Here is a 20,254-nt window from a genome sequence, read left to right on the forward strand (position 1 = left end):
TCGAGTACTTAGACCCTCATGATTCTCCACTCTTTGTGAGCCTCTCTAACACAGACTTTGTGCTAATTTATATGCAGAATCTACCTATAGAATGATAAGTAACATGCAGTTGCACATGCACTGGAAGAACTACAGAAATAGAGCTAGAAGCAGTAAAGTAAATGATCGTTCAGGTGCAGCTATTTTGGAGCAGAGATAAGTACAGAAGGCTGACAGGCAGAATGGATAAATGGGTCAGAAAGTGAAGAAAATAGGGAGCAGACATGGAGGCAGGGGATGGAATTCTGTAGGACTTCATAGATGAGTGACGTGCCTAATTTCAGTGCATGAGAGACAGGAGGCTTTGTAAGAAATTGGAGAACTGGGGAATGTAACCAGAGCTGCATGAGAGGGACTCTGATATTCAGAGTAAAAGATGGGCAGATGTAATAAGCAGTGGTAATAAAGAGATTGCATATATAAAGAGGGGATGTTTTGCAGAAGTTTTTGCAAGATTGAAAGAGAGGAAAGAGAAAAAGTTGATGTAACAAAACATGCTTCACATCCTGTTTCTCTGTGATAACTTTCCAGAATCTATTTCTCTGCTCTGAACGTGTCTCCATGATTGCCAGGTAGATAATATATGGAGGTGGCTGGTTGAATGACAATTTGCTGTTTATACCAAGTTCAAGGAATCAATTCCTTACAGGGCAAGCATCAATTTGTGCTGCACACTCAAAAAAAAAAAAAGAAAAAATTAAATATGAAAGGGGCTTTTTGGTCAATGTAGGGAGCACTGAAGCCATTTGCAGTTCTGGTGGGTTATTTCTTGGAGATCAGAATTGGGTGTATTTGTGAAATGAGTTCTTCAGATAATTAGGCATATATTATCAACTTCTGTTTAGCTATTGCCTTAGATGTGCTCACAGTGACTTTGAGACTAAATCTATTAAAAACATCAAAAGCTTGTATATATTCTACTGCATTTATGTCTCAGTTGTGGCCTATCAGTGTTGTAATTGGTAAGCCCAGACAATGCATCACAGACATTCAGTTTTTCAAAGTACTCTAATGACTTGGTTGGCTTTGGATAGGAAAAAAGGACAGACCATAGCCAGAGGATCCAAGTAGCAAACTTTTTAAGGGAGGAGGAAGTGAAGCTGTTTTCCTATGGGCATGGAATGCATAGACTCTTGAGTCCATGAATGGTGTCGAAACTCCCAGAGGGTCTGGACCCTTCAGCTGACTGTAAGGGACTAATGAGCCTGCCTGGCTGTTTATGGGCTGTGGTTAACCTCTTGCAAGTTAGGATTTCCTGTCGCCAGCAATGGGCTGTGACCGCCAGCACCACAGTGTTAATGATGAGGTAGGGGCTGATGAATGGCTGGACTCCAGACAGCAGCCTTCACTGGCAAAGAATCAAGTGGCCAGAGGGAGAAAAACACTGATGTCTACAAGAGAAATAATGCAAACTCCAGAACCTATAATTCCCATGTTTAAAAAAGAAAGGGAGAAAGAAACTGGGGACAAATTCAAACCGAGTGAAGCTTTTATCTCTGCTTTTTGAATAGAAGATTGTTTTTCAGCAAAACTGGCTGCAAAAGCCAGGCCAGTTAAAACAATATGCAGGCTGCTTGCCTCCAAGTAACCAGAAATTGTTGGCTTGGAGTAGGCTGCTCTGAGGAGCCAACCTGCTGGGAGACGTTATCCAAGCAACGGCCTGAATGTAATTCCTCCCGCTGTGGAATGGCTCTTTGGCAAATGAAGACCCTAATTAAAGATGGAAGGGTTTCTATTTTGTTTTTCTTTAATCCTTACCCTGAGGCCTCAGCAATACAGCCATGTCGCTGCTTGTGTGGAGAGAAGTTTCCAGTTTTCCTTTGTAATAAGAATCCTCTACCTTCTTTATTCCACTTTTTTTTTTTTAAAGAAGTAACAAACTAACAACAAGGGCCCACCACAGTATGGGACCTTGAAACGAATCTAATTCTAAACCAGGAACTGCTATCAGAAGGACAGTCCATGTCATCTTTTCTTAGCCAGCCCACAAAAAGTTGCTACATAAATTGGAGTACTGGGGTGGGCCATTCATCCTTCTACTACTGAGCTTATTACCCAGGCTGACTCTTTCTGAGGAAGAAGACACAAGTTTGAAGATCTCAATGAGGCACCAGCAGTATTCTACTGGACACCAAGAGAGTTTTACAATGAGTCCCTTTGTTCTTTCAGGGACTGAAGTCCTGTACTGGGAGTTGCATGCTTATTCTGTACTGGTGGATGCAGATTCTCCTCCCTGACAAAGGTGACAGAAGCTCCAGGGAAATATGCTGCAGCATTTTGACTCTAATAGATGTGGAAGTGAAAATACTTTTGCTGCTTGACAGCTCACCTTGGCTTCTATGAGATCTGTCTGACCATACTTGCACAGACTATATGCAGCTATGTAATAATACAGAGAGCACTGCTTCTCTCTCTGTTGAGACTTGGATCTACTGTTTTACCACCTCACATGATGATTGTGTTATCTCTGGAATATCCTTGTTTATGGTAGAGCTCAGCCTATGGATGAAGGGCAGCTGCTTGAGGTTGAGGCCAAACAAGACAGAATGACACAAAGCAGAAGACACTGCCTTTTCCATTCCTATTATATTCTTACTTTTGAAGATGGATACGTAACCCAAATTGACCTTAATCACTCAGTCTTTTGCGCTTAGGCTTGCTTTCATTTCTTTACAATACTTCTGGTGAGCTGTAGTCACATTCTACCTTGTCTCTCTTTCCTGTTAGAGGATAGCAATATGATACTGAGAGGCACAAAGCTCTTCAGCTTTTCGAATTCTGGTTGCTGTAGATGTGTCAGCATATCTTTGATAGGCTACTGCAAATGCCTCAGGCCTGTTCTCTACTCTTGACATTATTTGATCTGAGCTGAATCTGTTTGAAATTTCAGCTCTTTCCTAAAATACAGCAATATTTAGCTAAAGTTCTGGATCAGGAACCACAACTCCAAGTTGTGATGTTGAGAAGAACTTTCCACCATAAGATCTAAAGCATGTTTCTCAGAAAGATTGAATTTCCTCATTGAATTGACTGAGAGTGGATGGAATTCCTGCAGGAATTAAGAATTTCAAAAACTTTGTGATAAGGAAAAAATCTTCTGAATTTGAGACTTGAAAAACTGAGTATTTTCTTTTGTGTGTGCATGCTGATTCCTAATTTTAAATTGATATTCTATTAGAGCACATTTCAGCCTCTGTGATTAGGAAGAGATCAAATGAAATAGGTAGGCAGTTAAGAAATAAATAAAACAGAGGGAAGTAGCTTAGAAGCTGTAGAGGTGAATGAGATAACGAGTGTTTTGGTTCCTAAACAGCAGTGAATAGAATACAAGTCATTCATTTATCATTTTTGTGTCCATGACCTTGTTGTGTTCAAGTGACATTCAAGTCACTTGGATGTGACCTGCCTGGGAGTTGCGCTTGCTCCAAGTGTGAGATCTGACAGTTTATATCCACGTGACTGTAGTTATGCAAGTATTCTGATCTTCAAAAATGTGGCATGGAGCACAAGAACCATAACTCAGCCCTCAGAATGTTGGCTTTAAGTGAGTTGGAGATCTGTGCAGATGCTGGGCATATGAAGGCAAGTTTGGGAAACAGAAAGCTGATGTGATTGCACAAACATTTGACTGATAGTCTTCAAAATTTACATGAGCTTATCTTAATAAATTTGGATTATTAGGTGGTGGTATAACCTGGCATTCAGCAAAACTTTTTAAGAAGTGAAGTTCTTAAAGTAATGGCTGTATTACGAAATCTAACGACATCAAAGAAACCATTCTATGATTCCGTGATTTACTGAATTTAGTTTGCTCTATCTTTGCATTGTAGATAACTAGAAAAAGTTACTTTATATTACTATACAGTTTCAGAAATGAACACATCTTGTGACTATTATATTTTGGGGGTTGCTTGTCTGCAGGAATTCTCATGTCCTGAAGGGTTATAAAATGTAACAAGATTTCTGAATGACCATTCATTAATTGGTTAGTTGTCATGAATGCTTCTTGCTGAGCCACTGTTACATAGTACAAGACCTTGCGCTCCCCCAGTGCTCTCTTCCAGTGCTCACCCTTCTTTCTGCAACTGACCTCTTCTCATAGCACGGAGAGTTGGCCTGCACTTGGATTGTAGTAGCAGAAGGCAGGATTTGGGGAGCGGAGTCCCTTAAATGCAGTGTATCACAATCAGTAGGTTTGGCTGTATTCAGGATTAAATGAATGCCCTGTTCATGGTGGTTGTGTTTTTTTTTTTTTTCACTCTGTCTAGACTATGAACTAATAGCAGTATTTCTCCCTAACCCCAGAGAGCAAAGGCTCTTGTGGTTTTTTTTCTTCTTAGTTTTAACTGAGAGCTACTTAGCACTGAGTGGTATGGATCTATGGATCACATTGGAAGCATGGAATGGTTGGGGAGGGAAGGTACCCTCAAAGGCCATCTGTTCCTACTGCCTGCAGTGCACAGGGACACCCACAGCTCCAGCAGTGCTTGTGGCTGTCTGCAGGGATGGGGCACCACCACTTCTCTGGGCACCCTGTGCCAAATGTGATTATATAGCGTATGGGTATATGGTCATCTTTTCAGACCTGAAATACATAATGTTTTTAATAGTGATAGTATTTTTAAATATAGATGCAGTTTTGCACTTTCGGTATTGCTTCTTTGATAAAGCAATTGTCATAATGCCACATATTGCAGTATCTGCAGGATACTTGTATTATAAAACTGATATCGAAGTGCCAGAGGTGCTAAATTGAGTATTGCTGACAGGAAGAAGTTCAGTGTTAGTGCAATCCTTTGGTGCTTTACTGTCTTGTTCTGATAGTGTTTGCTTTTGCAGACAGAAATCTGAAAGCTCCTTTTTCTTTATCTGAAAACAAGGTTTGAAATGGCATCCTGCTCATGCTTTGCTGAACTCAGTGTTTCTGGAAATACTGGGGAATTGTACATTAACAGGGCTGAGGCATCAGTTGGTTAATTTGTAACTTTTCTTCCTTTTCTCCTTCCAGTGGCCTGGCTTTCTAACTATGGTTGTGGCTCAAGGGGCAAGGTGCTTTTGATGAATGTCAGAGCCTGATAGCAGCGTAGGAGGGGGGATACAAGGGATGACCTGCATTGTACAGATACAGTTAACGTTCTCTGTAGCTCTGAGAGGAAAAAGATTTGGGAGTTTGTTGTAATTAAAAAGTATATTTGACACAATGCTGTGGGGTTTGTGCAAGATTGGCAGTGATAAGCAGAGCACAGCAGTCTGTTATGGCAGAACATCTTTCTTTGCTTGTGGCTGATGTTCTATGCTTCTCAAGAAAAATGGGTTTTATTATTAGTTTAAGTGATACTATTCCTACTGTTGAAAATCAAATGCTATGTCTTTGTTCTCAAATCTCTGCTTTTTCAGTATGCTTATAGCTGCTATCTGCGCAGTGGGGCATGCAGTTCATGCCCCCTGCTGAGTTTGATAGAGTTCTTCAAGCTGCAAGATGAAACCTGCATCTCTTGCAGTCAAAATTGCTGAAATCCATGACCGCTCCAGAGGAATAAATCAAGACACTGGACCTTCTCATAAAAAATCATGTTCCTTGGAGTCATGGCACAGGCAAATGGATTGCTGCTGAGTGTTGATTACATGTTACCAGTATGCTGTGTGAGAAGCTGGCTGACTTCTTCAGAGGACCAAAGATAGCTGATGATAGAATCAGCTACAAAAGGATTCAACCTCATGCAGCTTGTGTAATCCCACTCTTTTGGCAGATTAATGACCGCTGAGTCCACAGTGTGGAGAGTTCTGACATGGAATATTGGGTTTGATGGGCTGGGTTAAAGTAGAAGATATGCCTCAAGTTCAATAAATCTTAGTTCATAGAGAAAACAAGAGGGAAAAACCTCAAAAGCTGACAGAAGAAGTGCAGGTTTGGTTAGGCTGGCACAGTTATCAACTAAATGAGAATGTATAAACCAGTTCTCCTGATGGCTCTATTTACTTAGAGCAAATATATTATCGTATTTTCTGCTGCCTGCCCCCACTCCAGAAGGAGATATATTTTAAAACGAAAAGGAGAAGAAAAAGCCCCAGTCATACTTAGTACAGCTGTGCAATGAGGCCCTGCTGATAGCATATACTGGGCACCTGATGGAACAGTTAGGTAGCTTGCTAAAAGCAGCTTACTGGCATTTGTACTGTATTAGCACCTAAACCATTGCTTAATCCTTCCGCCTTTATCTTCAGCATTTCTTTTCTCCAAGAGAATAAATCAGCTCCTTCACATACCTCATACTACAGATATAACTAATAGTTCGTACTTACAGTGCACTGAGTTTTAGAACCAAATTCATGCAGTTGGATATGTAGAGGCTCATCTAGAAAGACAGGCACATAGTTCTAAATGTAAGAGTATTTGTGAGGCTAAAGTACTAGCAGTAAGTTATGTGGCTTCATACAGGTAGCAGATACTTCTGAACATCCTTTTCTCTCATCAGTTTGTCAGTTTTATCTAGGAATTTAGCTTAAAAAAAAATATATATTTGTTGATAGCTCTCCATGCAAATGAAAATGCTATGGAAACAGATGAATCCTATATGATGTTTGCAATAATTTTTAAAAAGCCTTTTAAAATGTATAATAAACACACTGAATCCTTTTGTTTCTGTAGATCTTTCAGCAGAAGTTTCATAAAGTTAGAGGCTGGTGATGTTTAAGGGATTGAGGAAAAGCAAATTCAAAGGTGCTCTAGAATCATCTATGTCCAACATTCAATTATGGGGTAAAAAAAGTCTGCCTTTTATCTGAATAAACTATAATGCAGAACTGACCTTTTTCTGACTTTTTTTTTTTTTTCCTTTTAAGAGAACTCCTAGGTCCTTGTCTTCCTTGCTGGACATCTTATTTCCAGCCCATTCACGTTAACTAACCACTATGCTTTGTTTTGTGGTATTTCTAATGCACAAAACATAGTAGATTTTAACAGCTTGTTTTCTTTCTGGATTTTTTGAGGGGAAAACTCAACTACCTTGCTTGATTGTTCCATGCCTGGTTTATGATTAACTGAAATATACTTAAAGCGTTTTTAACCTGTTGTGTACTGTGTCACACACAAAGCAAAATAATCCAATAGAAACTGCTGTGGAGATTGGAAAATACAAATCTCAAGCAGGATTATTGCTAACGAAATTCTATTAGTTCTTTAATCAAGATGAGTAGAGATTTGTGCAGTTCTAAGGTGAATTTTTTTTGCGTGTGTCAGGGAGCAAAGAAGTCACAGCACTTGAAGCCAATGCAGAAAACGTTAGTTGAAATGGATTCTGTATCTGTATATAGGTAAAATCAGTATATGAGACAAAGTTAGAAAGAGCAGAGGGCTGGATACCTCTCCTGTGACAAAAGGCTGAGGGAGCTGGGGTTCAGCCTGGAGCAGAGAAAGCTCCAGGGAGACCTTGTTGCTACCAAAGATAGAGAGACTACTTATGAGGGACTGTAGTAACAAGACAAGGTATAAGAGCTTTAAACTAAAAGAGGAGATTTAGATTAGATATTAGGATGAAGTTCTTCTAATAAAGATGACAGCAGGCTGCCTAAAGGAGCTGTGGATGTCTCATTCAAGGCCAGGCTGGATGGGGCTTTGGACAACCTGATCTGGTGGGAGGTATCTGCCCACGGCGGTGGATTGGAGCTGGTTGGAACCAATCAATGGTTCTGTGTTGGAGTAGTGCTTACCGTATTTGCTGATGTGATCATTGCAATACGTTGCTGCGAACTTCTCAGAGCAGTTATGGACTGAAATTCTCTATGCATCCTTTGCTACCTTTGTTCTCTGTGTTGCTTAGATAAACTTTAAACATACATATCGTGCCTCATCAGGTGTTTCCCTTCACCTGTGTAACCACAATGTTATCATGCTCTGCATGGACCTCTTCCTGTTCTTTTGCCCTTCACGCAACTTTAAAGATTTGTTCCTCTCCTCTCATTATGCTTCTGCATGACCAGTCTGTTATCTGCATCCACTGAAAGCACTGCTTGTGGCTCTGTTTTCTCTTTGGCTTGTTTGCATGAAGCTGGGAATGGGTTATGACTCGTGTTACATGAAAGCCACCCTTTGAGCAACACACCAAGAACCTGCTTCATCCTCATACATTTCAGCCAGTGAAAGAGGGTTGTTAAAGAAGAGAGCTACCTACAGAATGGCTGGGGTTGGAGGGACCCCTGGATGCCATCTGGTCCATCCCCTGCTTAAGCAAGGACACCCATTGCCCAAGAGTGTCCCAGAAACTTTTCTCCAAGGATGAAGATACTGTAACTAACTTTTCCAGGCAACCTCTGTTAACTGTGTTTCCTGAGGTCCAGATGGAATAGAAAAATAAGCTTGTTATGGGAAAGTTAGCTAATTCTGCTCATGTCTACACAGGCACATGCTTAAATACCAAAAAATAAAGGAAACAAAGGATTGAGTGCGTTATCCAGAGAATAGATTCAGCTGTACACCCTAGTTTCTGTTTCCAGAGTGGAATCACCTTCCTATTGTTATAGTTAATGTTGACTTACTGTTTCATCTTTGTACTTGAGGACAAAGTAATTTTGGAGTTGCCAGTAGAGAGCTTCCTGAAAATTGTTGTCATCTCCAGTCTTCCTGCTCTCAACGAGCGGTTTTTGCACAGTTGGGCCTAACGTTTGCACATGTCAGGCAGTTAGCTGTTGATGTGCGCAGAAGATACAAAAGCTTCCCTGTAGCATCAGTCAGGATCACAGACCCATAGAATGGCTTGAGTCCAAAGGGACCCCCAAAGACCATCTGTTCCCACTGCCTGCAGTGCACAGGGACACCCACAGCTCCAGCAGTGCTCACAGCCCCGTCCCCTGAGCGTGGCTGTGTGCAGGGATGGGCACCACCACCTCTCTGGGCACCCCGTGCAGTGCCTCACCAGGAGGATGTGGGAGCACTCTTCAGAAAGAGTAAAAGTTAAGATAGTGATGATTCTACATGGTAGCCTTGTCAAGCAAATGGGTCAGAGCCCACTGTTCTATAGCGTAGGCTTTTGAACTCGAAATGTGAAGAAGAACTGGAAGGTGACTGTCATTATGAACAAAGAGTAACTATTTAAATTACTGAAAGTATATCACTGTTTTGTGGTTTTGTTTTTTTTTTTTTTATTGTTCCTTGCAAAAGAGGAAGAACGTTGTGATGCAGTAATGTCATTTATTTTAAACCATTGAAGGAAAATAATCTCAGAAACTTTGATGCCTGGCTTCTTTACTGCTTTCTGCTAATTGCATGGAAATTGAATTGGGGAAATACATGTTTGACCTTGGAGTTGTGAAGGTAAAGCAGACAGCAATACAACTTCTGTTCCTCTCTCCCAACTGGTGTGTCTCTCTTTGATCTAGCTTTTGGCTGCTTTGCTCAGAAAAATGTGTTTAGGGAGCAGTCTTTAAAGGGTTGAATAGCCTAATATGGAAAAAGTCACATGCCTATTATAGACCGGGATCATTTTAATTGGGACTTGTGTTGGCTGTATTATTTTGAGCTGCCCTGATTGTTAGGGAGCAGATAGGATATTTTCAAAGATGTTTTAGCTTTAATTACCCTACGGGTTTGGGGATCAGAGGACGGCAGGGTGTCCCTGCAGCCTAGCCCTGAGATTTTTGGGGCTGTGGGTGCACGGTGGGCCCCTAGTTTGCTCCCCTCCAGCCCATAGGAAGGAGAACAGGAGATGAGAGAAGCGGCTGCGCTCAGGCCTCAGCCTGCTCACACTCGTTTGCTTCTCAACAGAGCGCTGTGGTTTTAAAAACGAGTTTTAGGGGAGGAGGAGGAGGAGGAGGAAGGGGGAGCGGCGAGGAGCGGCAGGCTGTGTGGTGTGTTTGTGGCTGCTCTCTGATCTCTTGCCAGCGAAACCTGGAAGGTCAGGCCGGGCTGCCGCCAAGCGGCGGAGCTGGAGCCGCAGAGCGCTGGAGCGGGCACTGCTGTGGTGCTGCTTCCTGAGGCACGTGTGAGGGGTGGGAACCCCCTGAAATCTGTGCGCTGTGGAACTGGTCTCATTGTGGAGACCTGCCTTGGTGAAGCTGTGCTGGTTGTCGCCTCTCGTGTGCCTTAGCGTAGCTTCCAGGAAGATCTGTGCTGTGATCTTTCTCGGCACAGAGATGAGGCTGACAGGTTGGTAGGTCCCTGGGTTGTCCTTTCTACCCTTCCTAAAAATGAGTGTGACACGGCCTTTTTTCCAGTCACCGGGGCCCGCCGTGACTTTTCAAATATCATTGGGAATGACTTGGTGACTGTGTGAGCCAATAACCTCAGTACTCTGGGATGCATCTCCTTGGGACCCATAGACTTATGGATGTTCAGTTTCCTCTCGTGGTCGTGAACCTTACAGTAGGAATGTTATTGCTGTCCCATCTCCACCTTCTGAGCCACCTGGTGCAGATTGCCCAGAGATGTAGTGGATGCCCCATCACTCATCCATCTGGGGGGACACCCAAGGTCAGGGGACAAGGCTCTGAGCACCTGGTGGGGCTGTGGGAGTTCCTCTTCACCGCAGGGGAGAGGGACCAGATGGCCTTTAAAGATTCCTTCTGACTCAATTCTAATTTCAATCTTCCATGGTAGTAAAAAATCAAAATAATCCTGTGACATATCATTATTAATTTTCAATGTATTGGCTTGACACTCAAGTGTTAGTGGGATTAAATAAAACTTACTGGGTGTAAGTGTCGGGAGGGACAAAAATTCAGGTAGAATGATAAGGGAAACTCTCCTGATAGGTACAATATTACTGTTGAGTAGCCTTATAGAAAATGTTTCCAGTTTTATTACTTGGGATTCTTTCCAGTTATCTTATACTGCTTAATATTGAGACATGGGAAAGAATGTTATCGTCTCCAGCATGAATTTTGAACCCAGTTGGTACTTTTAATTTCTAACATAGGATGGCTGAGGTTGGAGGGGACCTTAAAGATCACCCAGCTCCATCCTTATGGGACTGTGTCCACTCCCCCAGCTCAGGCTGCCCAGGACCCATCCATGGCCTTGGCCATCTCCAGGGATGGGACACCTACAACTACTTTGGATAACCTGTTCCAGCACCTCACCACCGTCTGGGTAACAATCCTCTTCCTAACATCTATAACCTCAATCTCCCCTCCCTTTTTTAAACCTATTCCCCCTTGTCCTTTCACATCTGATTTTGCAGTATAGAGTAAAAAATACAGATTGCATCTCGTTCACGGGAATTTAATGAGTTGCTGTGCCGTAAACTGCTCATTTGGTGTGTTTGCAAATGAAGAATTTTTCTGAACCGACCTCTAAATCCTTTTTAAGAATATTTCCAGAGATCAAAGTGCCTCGCTTGTTGGCTGACCGTTCTGAAAGAACAGCCTAAATACCCTGAACGGTTCTACATATGCTGCATGTTTGTAAAAGATGCCTCTTAGGGAAACAGGGATGAGTTTTCACCTCAGGGCCACATCCCTTCAGTGGAGAATGTGTACTAAATTCCTTTTAACTTTTCTTCCCCAACAGCTACTAGTGATTAGCCAGGTGTGCTGACTTCAAAGAGGACAAATACCTGCTGCTCTGAGAAAGAGACTCCGTCTGGGTGTTGGTTTCCTTCATGTGCTGTCTGATGGACTTTGTTAGTTTTAAAATAAAAATGAAATAGCAGAATAGAAAAAAGAAAACTACCTGAAGACGTTCAAATTCACAGTTTTGTTCTGGCCAGCAGTCATCTTAGGGTCTGATAGTCACAGGATATGGGGGAATGGCTTTAAACTAAAACAGGGAAGGATGAGGTTGGATGTTAGGAAGAAATTCTGTACTCAGTGGGTGATGAGACCCTGGCACTGCTGCCCAGAGCTGTGGGTGCCCCATCCCTGGAGGTTGGATGGGGCTCTGGGCAGTCTGAGCTGGTGGGGGGCACCCAGCCCATGGCGGGGGTTGGGGCTGGATCATCTCTAAGGTCCCCTCATTCTGTGTTAAAGCACTGTGTGATGTTTCATAATCCACAACTTTTGGGTGCTTCGTTTGTATCTCAGGTTCAAGCTTTGCCAGTCTCTCTGCAGAGCCGGTGTCCTCTTGTTTAGTCTGTGATGGTGGAGGAAATAATGGAGAAATAATGCTTTGCTCTCTGCATCCACCAAAGGTAGAAGCAGATTTGAGAAGCTTCTGCCAATGATTGCTCTATGGAGCCACTGAGCATCTCTTGAGTGAAATGTGGAGAGGCACAGTGGCAGAAACAGATAACACTGTCTTAGCCTAGATGGTTAAAGCACTCTTTTATCTATCCTAGAGAATTTTAATATGTTCTAATTATTATTACTTTTTTTCACTGTTGGTAACTCCAGCTTTGGAGCTATTAGTTAAAAGCTTCACATTTAAACAGCTCTGATGCTGAAACATTATATGCTACAGTTCTGACCTCCAGTGGCCAGAAAGAGCAGTGTTCTCTGAGGATTGAAAAAATCAGGCACTTTGTACACAGATTGATACCAAGAGCTTGTTATGGCCAAGGACACTTACAGATCATAAAGAAGCTGGTCTGCCTTTATTTTCTACTCTAGTGAACTTGCATCTCACCCCAAATCACATGGTATGCTGTTTTTGATAGTGCTGCCAAGTAGTATGGAAGGGGGAAAAATAAAAATATTATATTTAAAATCTTTGAAGGGTCTTAATGACGTATGAATTTATTTTAAAGCTTGAAGAAGGAGTTTCAGTGGGAAAAGATAGAGATTGCAGAAACTACAGTGAAGTTTAACTGCATTCCATGTTGGTTCCATAACTTTGTGTTTGCGATGACTGTCATTTATTTTAACTACACAGAATCTAGCAACGTGAAGTTTGCTGTCCTGAAATGAAGGAAGAGAGTAATTTCGGTGGTAACTGTGATCTTTTGGGCTAAGTCTGAGGATGCTGTCTGTCTTATTGCAGGCAAAAAGAGCAGTGCAGCGAGGAGCCACAGCGGTCATCTTTGATGTTTCTGAAAACCCGGATGCCATTGATCAGGTATGAAGGAAGGAGCTTGGTTTTATTACACCCTCTGTTGGACTCCTTTAGAACTGCGGAGGCAGCAGCGCAGGGTAGGCAGGGCTCTGAGCACAGCAACCTGAAGACATGCAGATTCTGAGTAATGTGATGCTGTGTTTTTCCTGCTTAACTTCTGGCAGGCAAGAAGCAATGGAGATGCTGAGAATGATAGAAGGAGAGGAGCGTGGGGAGTTAGATTTTTCTTCTAGCCTTTGCTAGAATCGTGAATCCAATACTGGTACTGCATTTTTGAGAAAGGATAGAGGCAAATATTAGTGGCCTTGAGGCAGTGAGGTTTCTGCCCAGCACTACATACAGGGGGTTTGGCTGTGCCCAACTTGTGATTAACAGCACTGTTGAGCAGCTGTTATTTTTGAGATTGCAAAATGGGCTTTAAATGAATTCCTACCAAAAAAAAAGTGTAACTATTTTTTTCTTATTTGCAGCTGTTGAATTTTGGCCTAAGTATAATGTGGAGCAGCAGATTTTTTTTTTATTTTTTTTTTCCCTCCCCAGGGATCACTGTGTAAGTTCCATCTTCTCCTTTTAGATGGGTGAGGTAATATTTCTGTGAGATGCTTTGAGAAGATCCTGCCAGGCAATTTCGAGTTAACTGAGTAGAGAAAATGAGCTTAACAAGCATGAAAATAGTTTACATTTGGTTTAGTTTTCTTCTGTCTTAAGAGAGCTACAGCAGAAACAAGTGAAGCGGAATATTTTCAAGTGCAGCCTGAATTTCCTGGGGAAAGAGAGTCTATCTATGTTTACATTTAAAAAGCTGGTTTTAATTGTGAAACGAGCATCTGTTGGACTGAAGAATGTGGACTCTGCAGTAGTTACTTTGGGAGCTGTGGTCTACATGTGCATCAAGGCTATAGACTTAATTTTGCAAACATTCTCAGTACTTTTCAAAAATTATCTCACAAGGGTGTTATCTATCTTGTTTCCAGTCTTTTCTCTGTATTGCTACTTCCAATTACTCTCAGCCATCCATCCATCTCTGAACATGCGAAGCTGAATTGCTGCCTCCTTGTGTCTTTCATCTACCAACAGCTCTCCTTCCTTGACTGTTGCTAATTAACTGGGTGCAGCTAGCTACATAATTGGAAAATTAGTTGATTATTGAGTATTTGCATGAACAAATAAAATGGAAAGAGGTTAGTGCAGCAGCTGGCATTGTAGGCTTTATTACAGGACAGAGCAGCAGCTTATGCAAACGCTCACAACCAGAAGATGAATGACAAGACCTAGTCTCACATACACTAACCATAAGTGGTACTTGATTGACTGCCTTCTCATGCAGTTCTGGACATCTGTGTGTCATGCATTTTGATTCTCAGCCAAAGGACCTAAGTGAACACTTAGGTTTGTAGCAGAGAAGAACAATTGGTGCTTGAATCGGTTCCGCTTTCACGTTCATTTACTCTTCTTTCCATTCTCAGAAGAGAAGTACTTGTGCTGAAATGTGCCTCCTGAGCAGATTTGTTGTTGTTGTTCTAGCTGAACCAGGGCTTAGAAGACCCTCTGAAGAGACCAGTGGTGTATGTGAAGGGTGCTGATGCTGTCAAGCTAATGAACATAGTTAACAAGCAGAAAGTGGCGCGAGCAAGGATTCAGCATCGCCCCCCACGGGTGAGACTTTAAGAAACTTTATCTCAACGTTGCACTGCTGTTACTTCGTGCAGCGCTTGCTAACTGCAGTGCAAAGATGTTTTGATGCTCCCCATAAGAATTAACAGATGAGAAATTCTGCTGACCTAAATAAACTGAGGAACTTTACTGCGGACAAGTGGCTATGCTTGATTTAAGTGTAGAATCCACAATGTGGGACCTGATGTCTTCCATATATATGTTCTTTAAAATTTTGTAAGTGGCTAACAATTTTACATAGTAGAGGCTTTCCTTTTTCTTAGTTATATACCACAGTTACTGCATGCACCTAGCAGTTCAGATTTGTAAGATAGCCTGCCCTGTGTTAATTCATTTCTTGGGTGGTATTTTAAACATGGGTTAGTTATTTTATATCTGATATTTGTAATTTTAATATAAAATGTTATTCTAGAGATTTTTTTTTAGCACCCATTACATGTAACTCATATAAGAAGAACAAAACTAGAGGTCAGCAATGACCCAGTTACCACTTTGGTTTTGCTGTATTTTTAAGGAGTACTTCTGATATGAAAAGTGAGAAGTGCACCATTTGCTGAAGATGTAAATACTCGTTTTTACTTGTTTAGATATGCAAGAAAACCAATAACGCATGAAAATTTGTACTAGTGTAATTCAATTTTTTTTAAAAAAAACCTGTTTTCGTGTAGAATTAGCCCAGAGCTGCTGTGTATCTGACATCTCATGATTGGCACTCTGTGTATTTCATTCCCTTTCAGTAACACATGTACCTCAGGTTTGTCCCACAGAATCCTCGTTAATAAGCAGAATGCATTGACTTAACATTTTCTGTGTATGTATGTGACATTGACTACTGAGAAAGTAGAAAAGAGAAAGGAACAGTAGTTTTGACTCTGATAGAAAGATAGGAAAAATAATAATGTTGTTCTAATTTTTAAGCAACCTACTGAGTACTTTGATATGGGAATTTTCCTGGCCTTCTTTGTGGTTGTGTCTCTTGTTTGCCTCATTCTTCTTGTCAAGATCAAACTGAAACAACGACGTAGTCAGGTAAGAGCAGTAATGGTTTATTTATTGAACGCTGAAAGTTAGTTTCTTTTACTTGGTCCTAGAACTTGCGGCCTTTGGCAATACAGTATGCTGACTTAGAATAGCCATCTTTGGGGAAAGGTTTGTATCCATGGGTGTAGACCTTTGAATGGATGTGACAATGTCTTTAAAGGAGATCTACGCTGACCTTTGATGTCCCTTCAGTTAAATTCAGACATTGAGTATTGAATGAACCATTTAGCCTTTGGGAAGGAGGAGTATTTCTGTTTGTTCAGAGGTTGAGTATCAGTAACACTGTTGTACTCCAAAAGAAGCTCAAATGCTCATTAATGTGCTGTGGAGAGATTATAATGATTTAGAAGAAATCACAACTCTTTTTCAGTAGAGTAATATCCTTTAATTCTTAGTTGGAGAAGGTTGTGAGGTATAAGATATTGATATGCGGTAATTCTAGATGAGGTATTTTTTTCCTATCAGGCATCAAAGAGAAAGCAAATAGAAGTTAATGGACCTTGCAGTTTGAATTTGTAAACTGTTCACTGCGTGGGTATACATGTATAAGGACTGCAAAGCGCTGTGCGTTAGTTTGAGCCTGCTGTGATTTGAAAGGTCCATTGATTTGATATGGTGGTGTTTTCTCTGCTACTACGCTACAGTCCCTTATGCAGCAGTGTTGCCTTTTTTTCTTCTTCTTCTGTTCTAGAATTCCATGAACAGGCTTGCAGTGCAAGCACTGGAAAAAATGGAGACCAGGAAATTTAAGTCTAAAAGCAAGGGACACCGGGAAGGTAGCTGCGGTGCTCTGGATACACTCAGTAGCAGCTCTACCTCTGACTGTGCCATCTGCTTGGAGAAGTACATTGATGGGGAGGTAAAGGATAGAAAGTTTCTTCAACATAGGCTGAGAATGCAGCTGATTTATTTTAGCCCTGTGACATACAGCTGGCTGTTGGGTGCATCATGTATTGAGATTGTGCCATTTGCTGGACAGATCGCATTGAGCAGCCAGCTCAGCCTCAGCTGCATTGTGCAGTTACCAATGTAAATCTCAAGAGCTTTTCACCACACTGCAAAGTGAGAGCTGAGGGGGGTTCACTTTGTAGGTTGATCCCTCCCTCAGGCTGCACTGATGGGAGACCAGAGAAGGGAGGGAGCTCCACAAGGTTCAGGAACCAGTTTTAGCCTTCTGCTTATCATTTCTGTGTTGATGTCAGCGATTGCCTTCTCTGATGTAGTCTGTAGTCAACGAAAGGATGAAGTAGAAAACAGGCCTGTTAAGACATCAGCAATCAATAATCAAAGCTTTAAACTTCCATATAAAAAATGAAGACGTTGTTAAATGGACTCCATTGATCTTTATTTAAGTACATTTCATATTTTGGAGATTACTTTAATACTTTAGTATGGGTTCCCCCAGCATGTTAAGGCACAGGACACACAGTAAAAATCATCCTCAAAAATGCTGGCTGCTCACAATGAAGTTCTAACACTAGACCACTTTTTCAGAGGGTTTATCCCTAACCACTGTGCTTTTGGCTGAATGCAGTGGTGTTTTTTTTTTCCTTACTGCTTCTAGAGCAGGAATTCAGCTCTGTTAAAAAAAGAGCTAGGAATAAGGTGTGAAGATTTACTCATTAGGCATCAGTACTTCTTCTGTCTCTTCATGTTTTCCTTTAGGAGCTGCGTGTCATTCCCTGCACTCATCGATTTCACAAGAAATGTGTGGATCCTTGGTTACTGCAGCATCACACCTGTCCTCACTGCCGCCATAACATCATTGGTATGTCCTGTAAATGAGGTGGGGATGCTCAGCTGTATTATGTATTTTGGACTTCAGGCTTCACAAGATGAAACAGAAGTTATGCCCGTAGATAAATCTCTGTAAAGCCCATAGTTTTATTGTAATGCAACCCTAGAAATGTAGTTGTTTAAAAATGACTGCATACCCTGGAATAACAAGCCACTTTTTCTGTTTTTCCCTTGTTCTGGGCACAGTGCTCAGCAGAGAGCAGCATTGATCAGCCTTTGAACACAATGAGAATAAATTTAATAGAATTATTTAATAATTTTTTTTTTTATAAGTTTGATAAAGTCTTCCATTAATACTGGTTTATGTGAAGTAATGTGCAAAGCAAAAACAACAGCAATGACTGCCAGCTTCGCTCTTAACCTGCAAGTCTATACTCCTTCTTCACTCCTTATTTCTCTCCTTCAGAACAGAAGAAGGGAAACACAGGCCCAGTCTGCCTGGAATCCATCAACTCAGCACGCAGCCGGCAGCAGAGGGTGATTCTGCCTGTCCATTACCCAGGCCGAGTGCACAGAGCAAACCAGATAACAGCATATCCTACACGGACAAGCATGGACCCTCATGGAAATCCCATCACAGTACTTACAGTTGAGCGACACGGTGAACAGAGCCTCTACCAAGCCCAATCTGCAGCTTATATCCGAAGTTATCAGCCTATTCATTTAGACCATGCTTTAAACACTCACCACTGCAGCCTGGAACATAGGGCTTATTCTCCAGCTCACAATTTCCGACGACCCAAGTTTGGAGGACGAAACTTTTCTAAAGCAGCGTGTTTTTCCCAATATGAGACCATGTATCAGCACTACTACTTCCAAGGCCTTAGTTACCCTGAGCAAGATGGACAGCCTTCAACTGGCATTTCCTCAAAGGGTGCTTCCCGTGCCTTTCAGCCTGGTAGCAGTGTGCTTTTCCCTCCTGTGGTACACGTAGTGCCCTCATCTCGCTTGGAGAGTGGCAGTACCTCCAGCTTTAGCTGCTATCATGGTCATCGTTCAGTGTGCAGTGGATATTTAGCTGACTGCCCTGGAAGTGACAGCAGCAGCAGCAGTTCTGGTCAGTGCCACTGCTCCTCTAGCGATTCCATGGTTGACTGCACCGAGGTCAGCAACCAAGGTGTTTATGGGAGTTGCTCCACCTTCCGCAGCTCTTTGAGCAGTGACTATGACCCATACATCTACCGCAGTAAAAGCCCTTGCCGAGTGGGTGAGGCTGGTGGTACAAACAAGGGTGCAATTGTTCTCTTGGAGGACCCCCATCAGGATGAGCTTCCAGCTCATGGTCACAGTCTGGTGAGTGCTGACTGCCGGCCTGTGCCTGCTTCTTCCTCAGGGGACCAACTGTCTAATTGCAGCATGGATATGAACTATAGCAGTAATTCCTCACTAGAGCACAGGGATCCAAATGGCACTACCTCAGAGGGAGGACCTGAGGCCACTCCTGGTGCTGCCTTGGATGTTAAAATGAACTGGAAGAATCCAGAGATAACAGGGCCGCTTATGGAGCAAGCATGCGCGTGCTGCTTTGAACTCCAGCACTCTGCCCTGGAGCCTAGAAATGGGACAGCTGACTGTAATGCACTCTTCCTCAGTTCTCCGCTGTGGGGGGCGTGTGGCCCAGGGTTAGAACCACAGTCAGGGAGCACCCAGGGCTTGTACAGTATTAAATCAGACCACTTGCATAGGACAGATAGGGTAAAATACGAAGGGTTGCCGTGCTGCTTCTATGAAGAGAAGCAGGTAGCCTGTAGTAGCAACAGTGGCAGTGGAGGTGGTGGCTGCTATACAGAAGACTATGCAGTGAATGTGCAGTACACACTTCCTGATGACACCTTGCCAAGCTGTTATAAGGGTGTACATGATCTGGGTCAACGCATTCCCATCATTCCTGAAGACAGAGACTGTGAGCTAATTCTACCTACAGAGTGCCAAGGGACCCACACAGGTGGCTGTAGTTCCTGGGATGGAACATCTGAGCTAGATGCTTACCTGCACTGCCAAGGTATAGGAGAGGTACAGGACGAGAGGGAGGTGTGCTATGAGGCAACATCTTTCCTACGTCAAAACTGCTCTCAGGAAGAGGAAACCAGAATGCTCTTTCCTAGTTCCACTCCGCACTCCCAGAAGTTGACAGCGACCACACAAGTCACAGGTAATCAGTTTGCTTCTTTTGGTTACTCCCTACCTTTTAGTTGTAGCATATGAAACGCAAGATCCCAGTTTCCCAGGTATGTGCAGCCTTAAAGGTTACTGCAATCTTTTGCATAAGAGCAGGTTATCAGTTAATCCTTCCCCCGACAGTGTTGTTTTCGTGTTACATATGTTCATTTGGCCTTAGCTAGAGGGATAGAAGATGGTAGTTAAGAGCTTTCATTCTCATACTTTGTGGGGACTGCTAGTACAGGTCCCCAAACCAGGGACATTGTGCCAGTCTGGGAGCTTTGACATTTTTGAATGGAAAACACCAGAGTAGGCATGGCCAGAGTGCCGTGAGGGGACTGACAAGATGGAGCTGAAAAATAAGAGTGGAAAACTTGGAACTGCTGTAGGAGAATATATGAGAAAATCTCTGCCACTGACCTGCACAAGGGGAAAAAAGAACTACTCATGGAACGAAGGGAGTTCTTCCTTATCTGCCTTGCCTAAATGAGTTTATTAACTCATTAACGCTTATTAACAGAAACGTCTTAGGCTGGAAGGGTCCTTGAGACATTATCTAGT

At 42.4% G+C, this 20,254-nt stretch overlaps 1 protein-coding gene across 1 annotated transcript in view; it reads left to right on the forward strand.

The window, feature by feature from the left end:
• ZNRF3 (zinc and ring finger 3) overlaps positions 1–20,254 on the forward strand; it is a 69,427-nt gene that overhangs the window by 45,829 nt on the left and 3,344 nt on the right. Inside the window, exons 3-8 of the mRNA XM_003211006.4 lie at positions 12,950–13,024; positions 14,546–14,677; positions 15,614–15,724; positions 16,428–16,595; positions 17,402–17,504; positions 17,940–19,685. Of these exons, the coding sequence (XP_003211054.1) occupies positions 12,950–13,024; positions 14,546–14,677; positions 15,614–15,724; positions 16,428–16,595; positions 17,402–17,504; positions 17,940–19,685 (2,335 nt within the window). The remainder of the gene's footprint in view (positions 1–12,949; positions 13,025–14,545; positions 14,678–15,613; positions 15,725–16,427; positions 16,596–17,401; positions 17,505–17,939; positions 19,686–20,254) is intronic.

Source organism: Meleagris gallopavo, chromosome 17, assembly GCF_000146605.3.
Source record: "Meleagris gallopavo isolate NT-WF06-2002-E0010 breed Aviagen turkey brand Nicholas breeding stock chromosome 17, Turkey_5.1, whole genome shotgun sequence".
Lineage (NCBI taxonomy): Eukaryota > Metazoa > Chordata > Aves > Galliformes > Phasianidae > Meleagris > Meleagris gallopavo.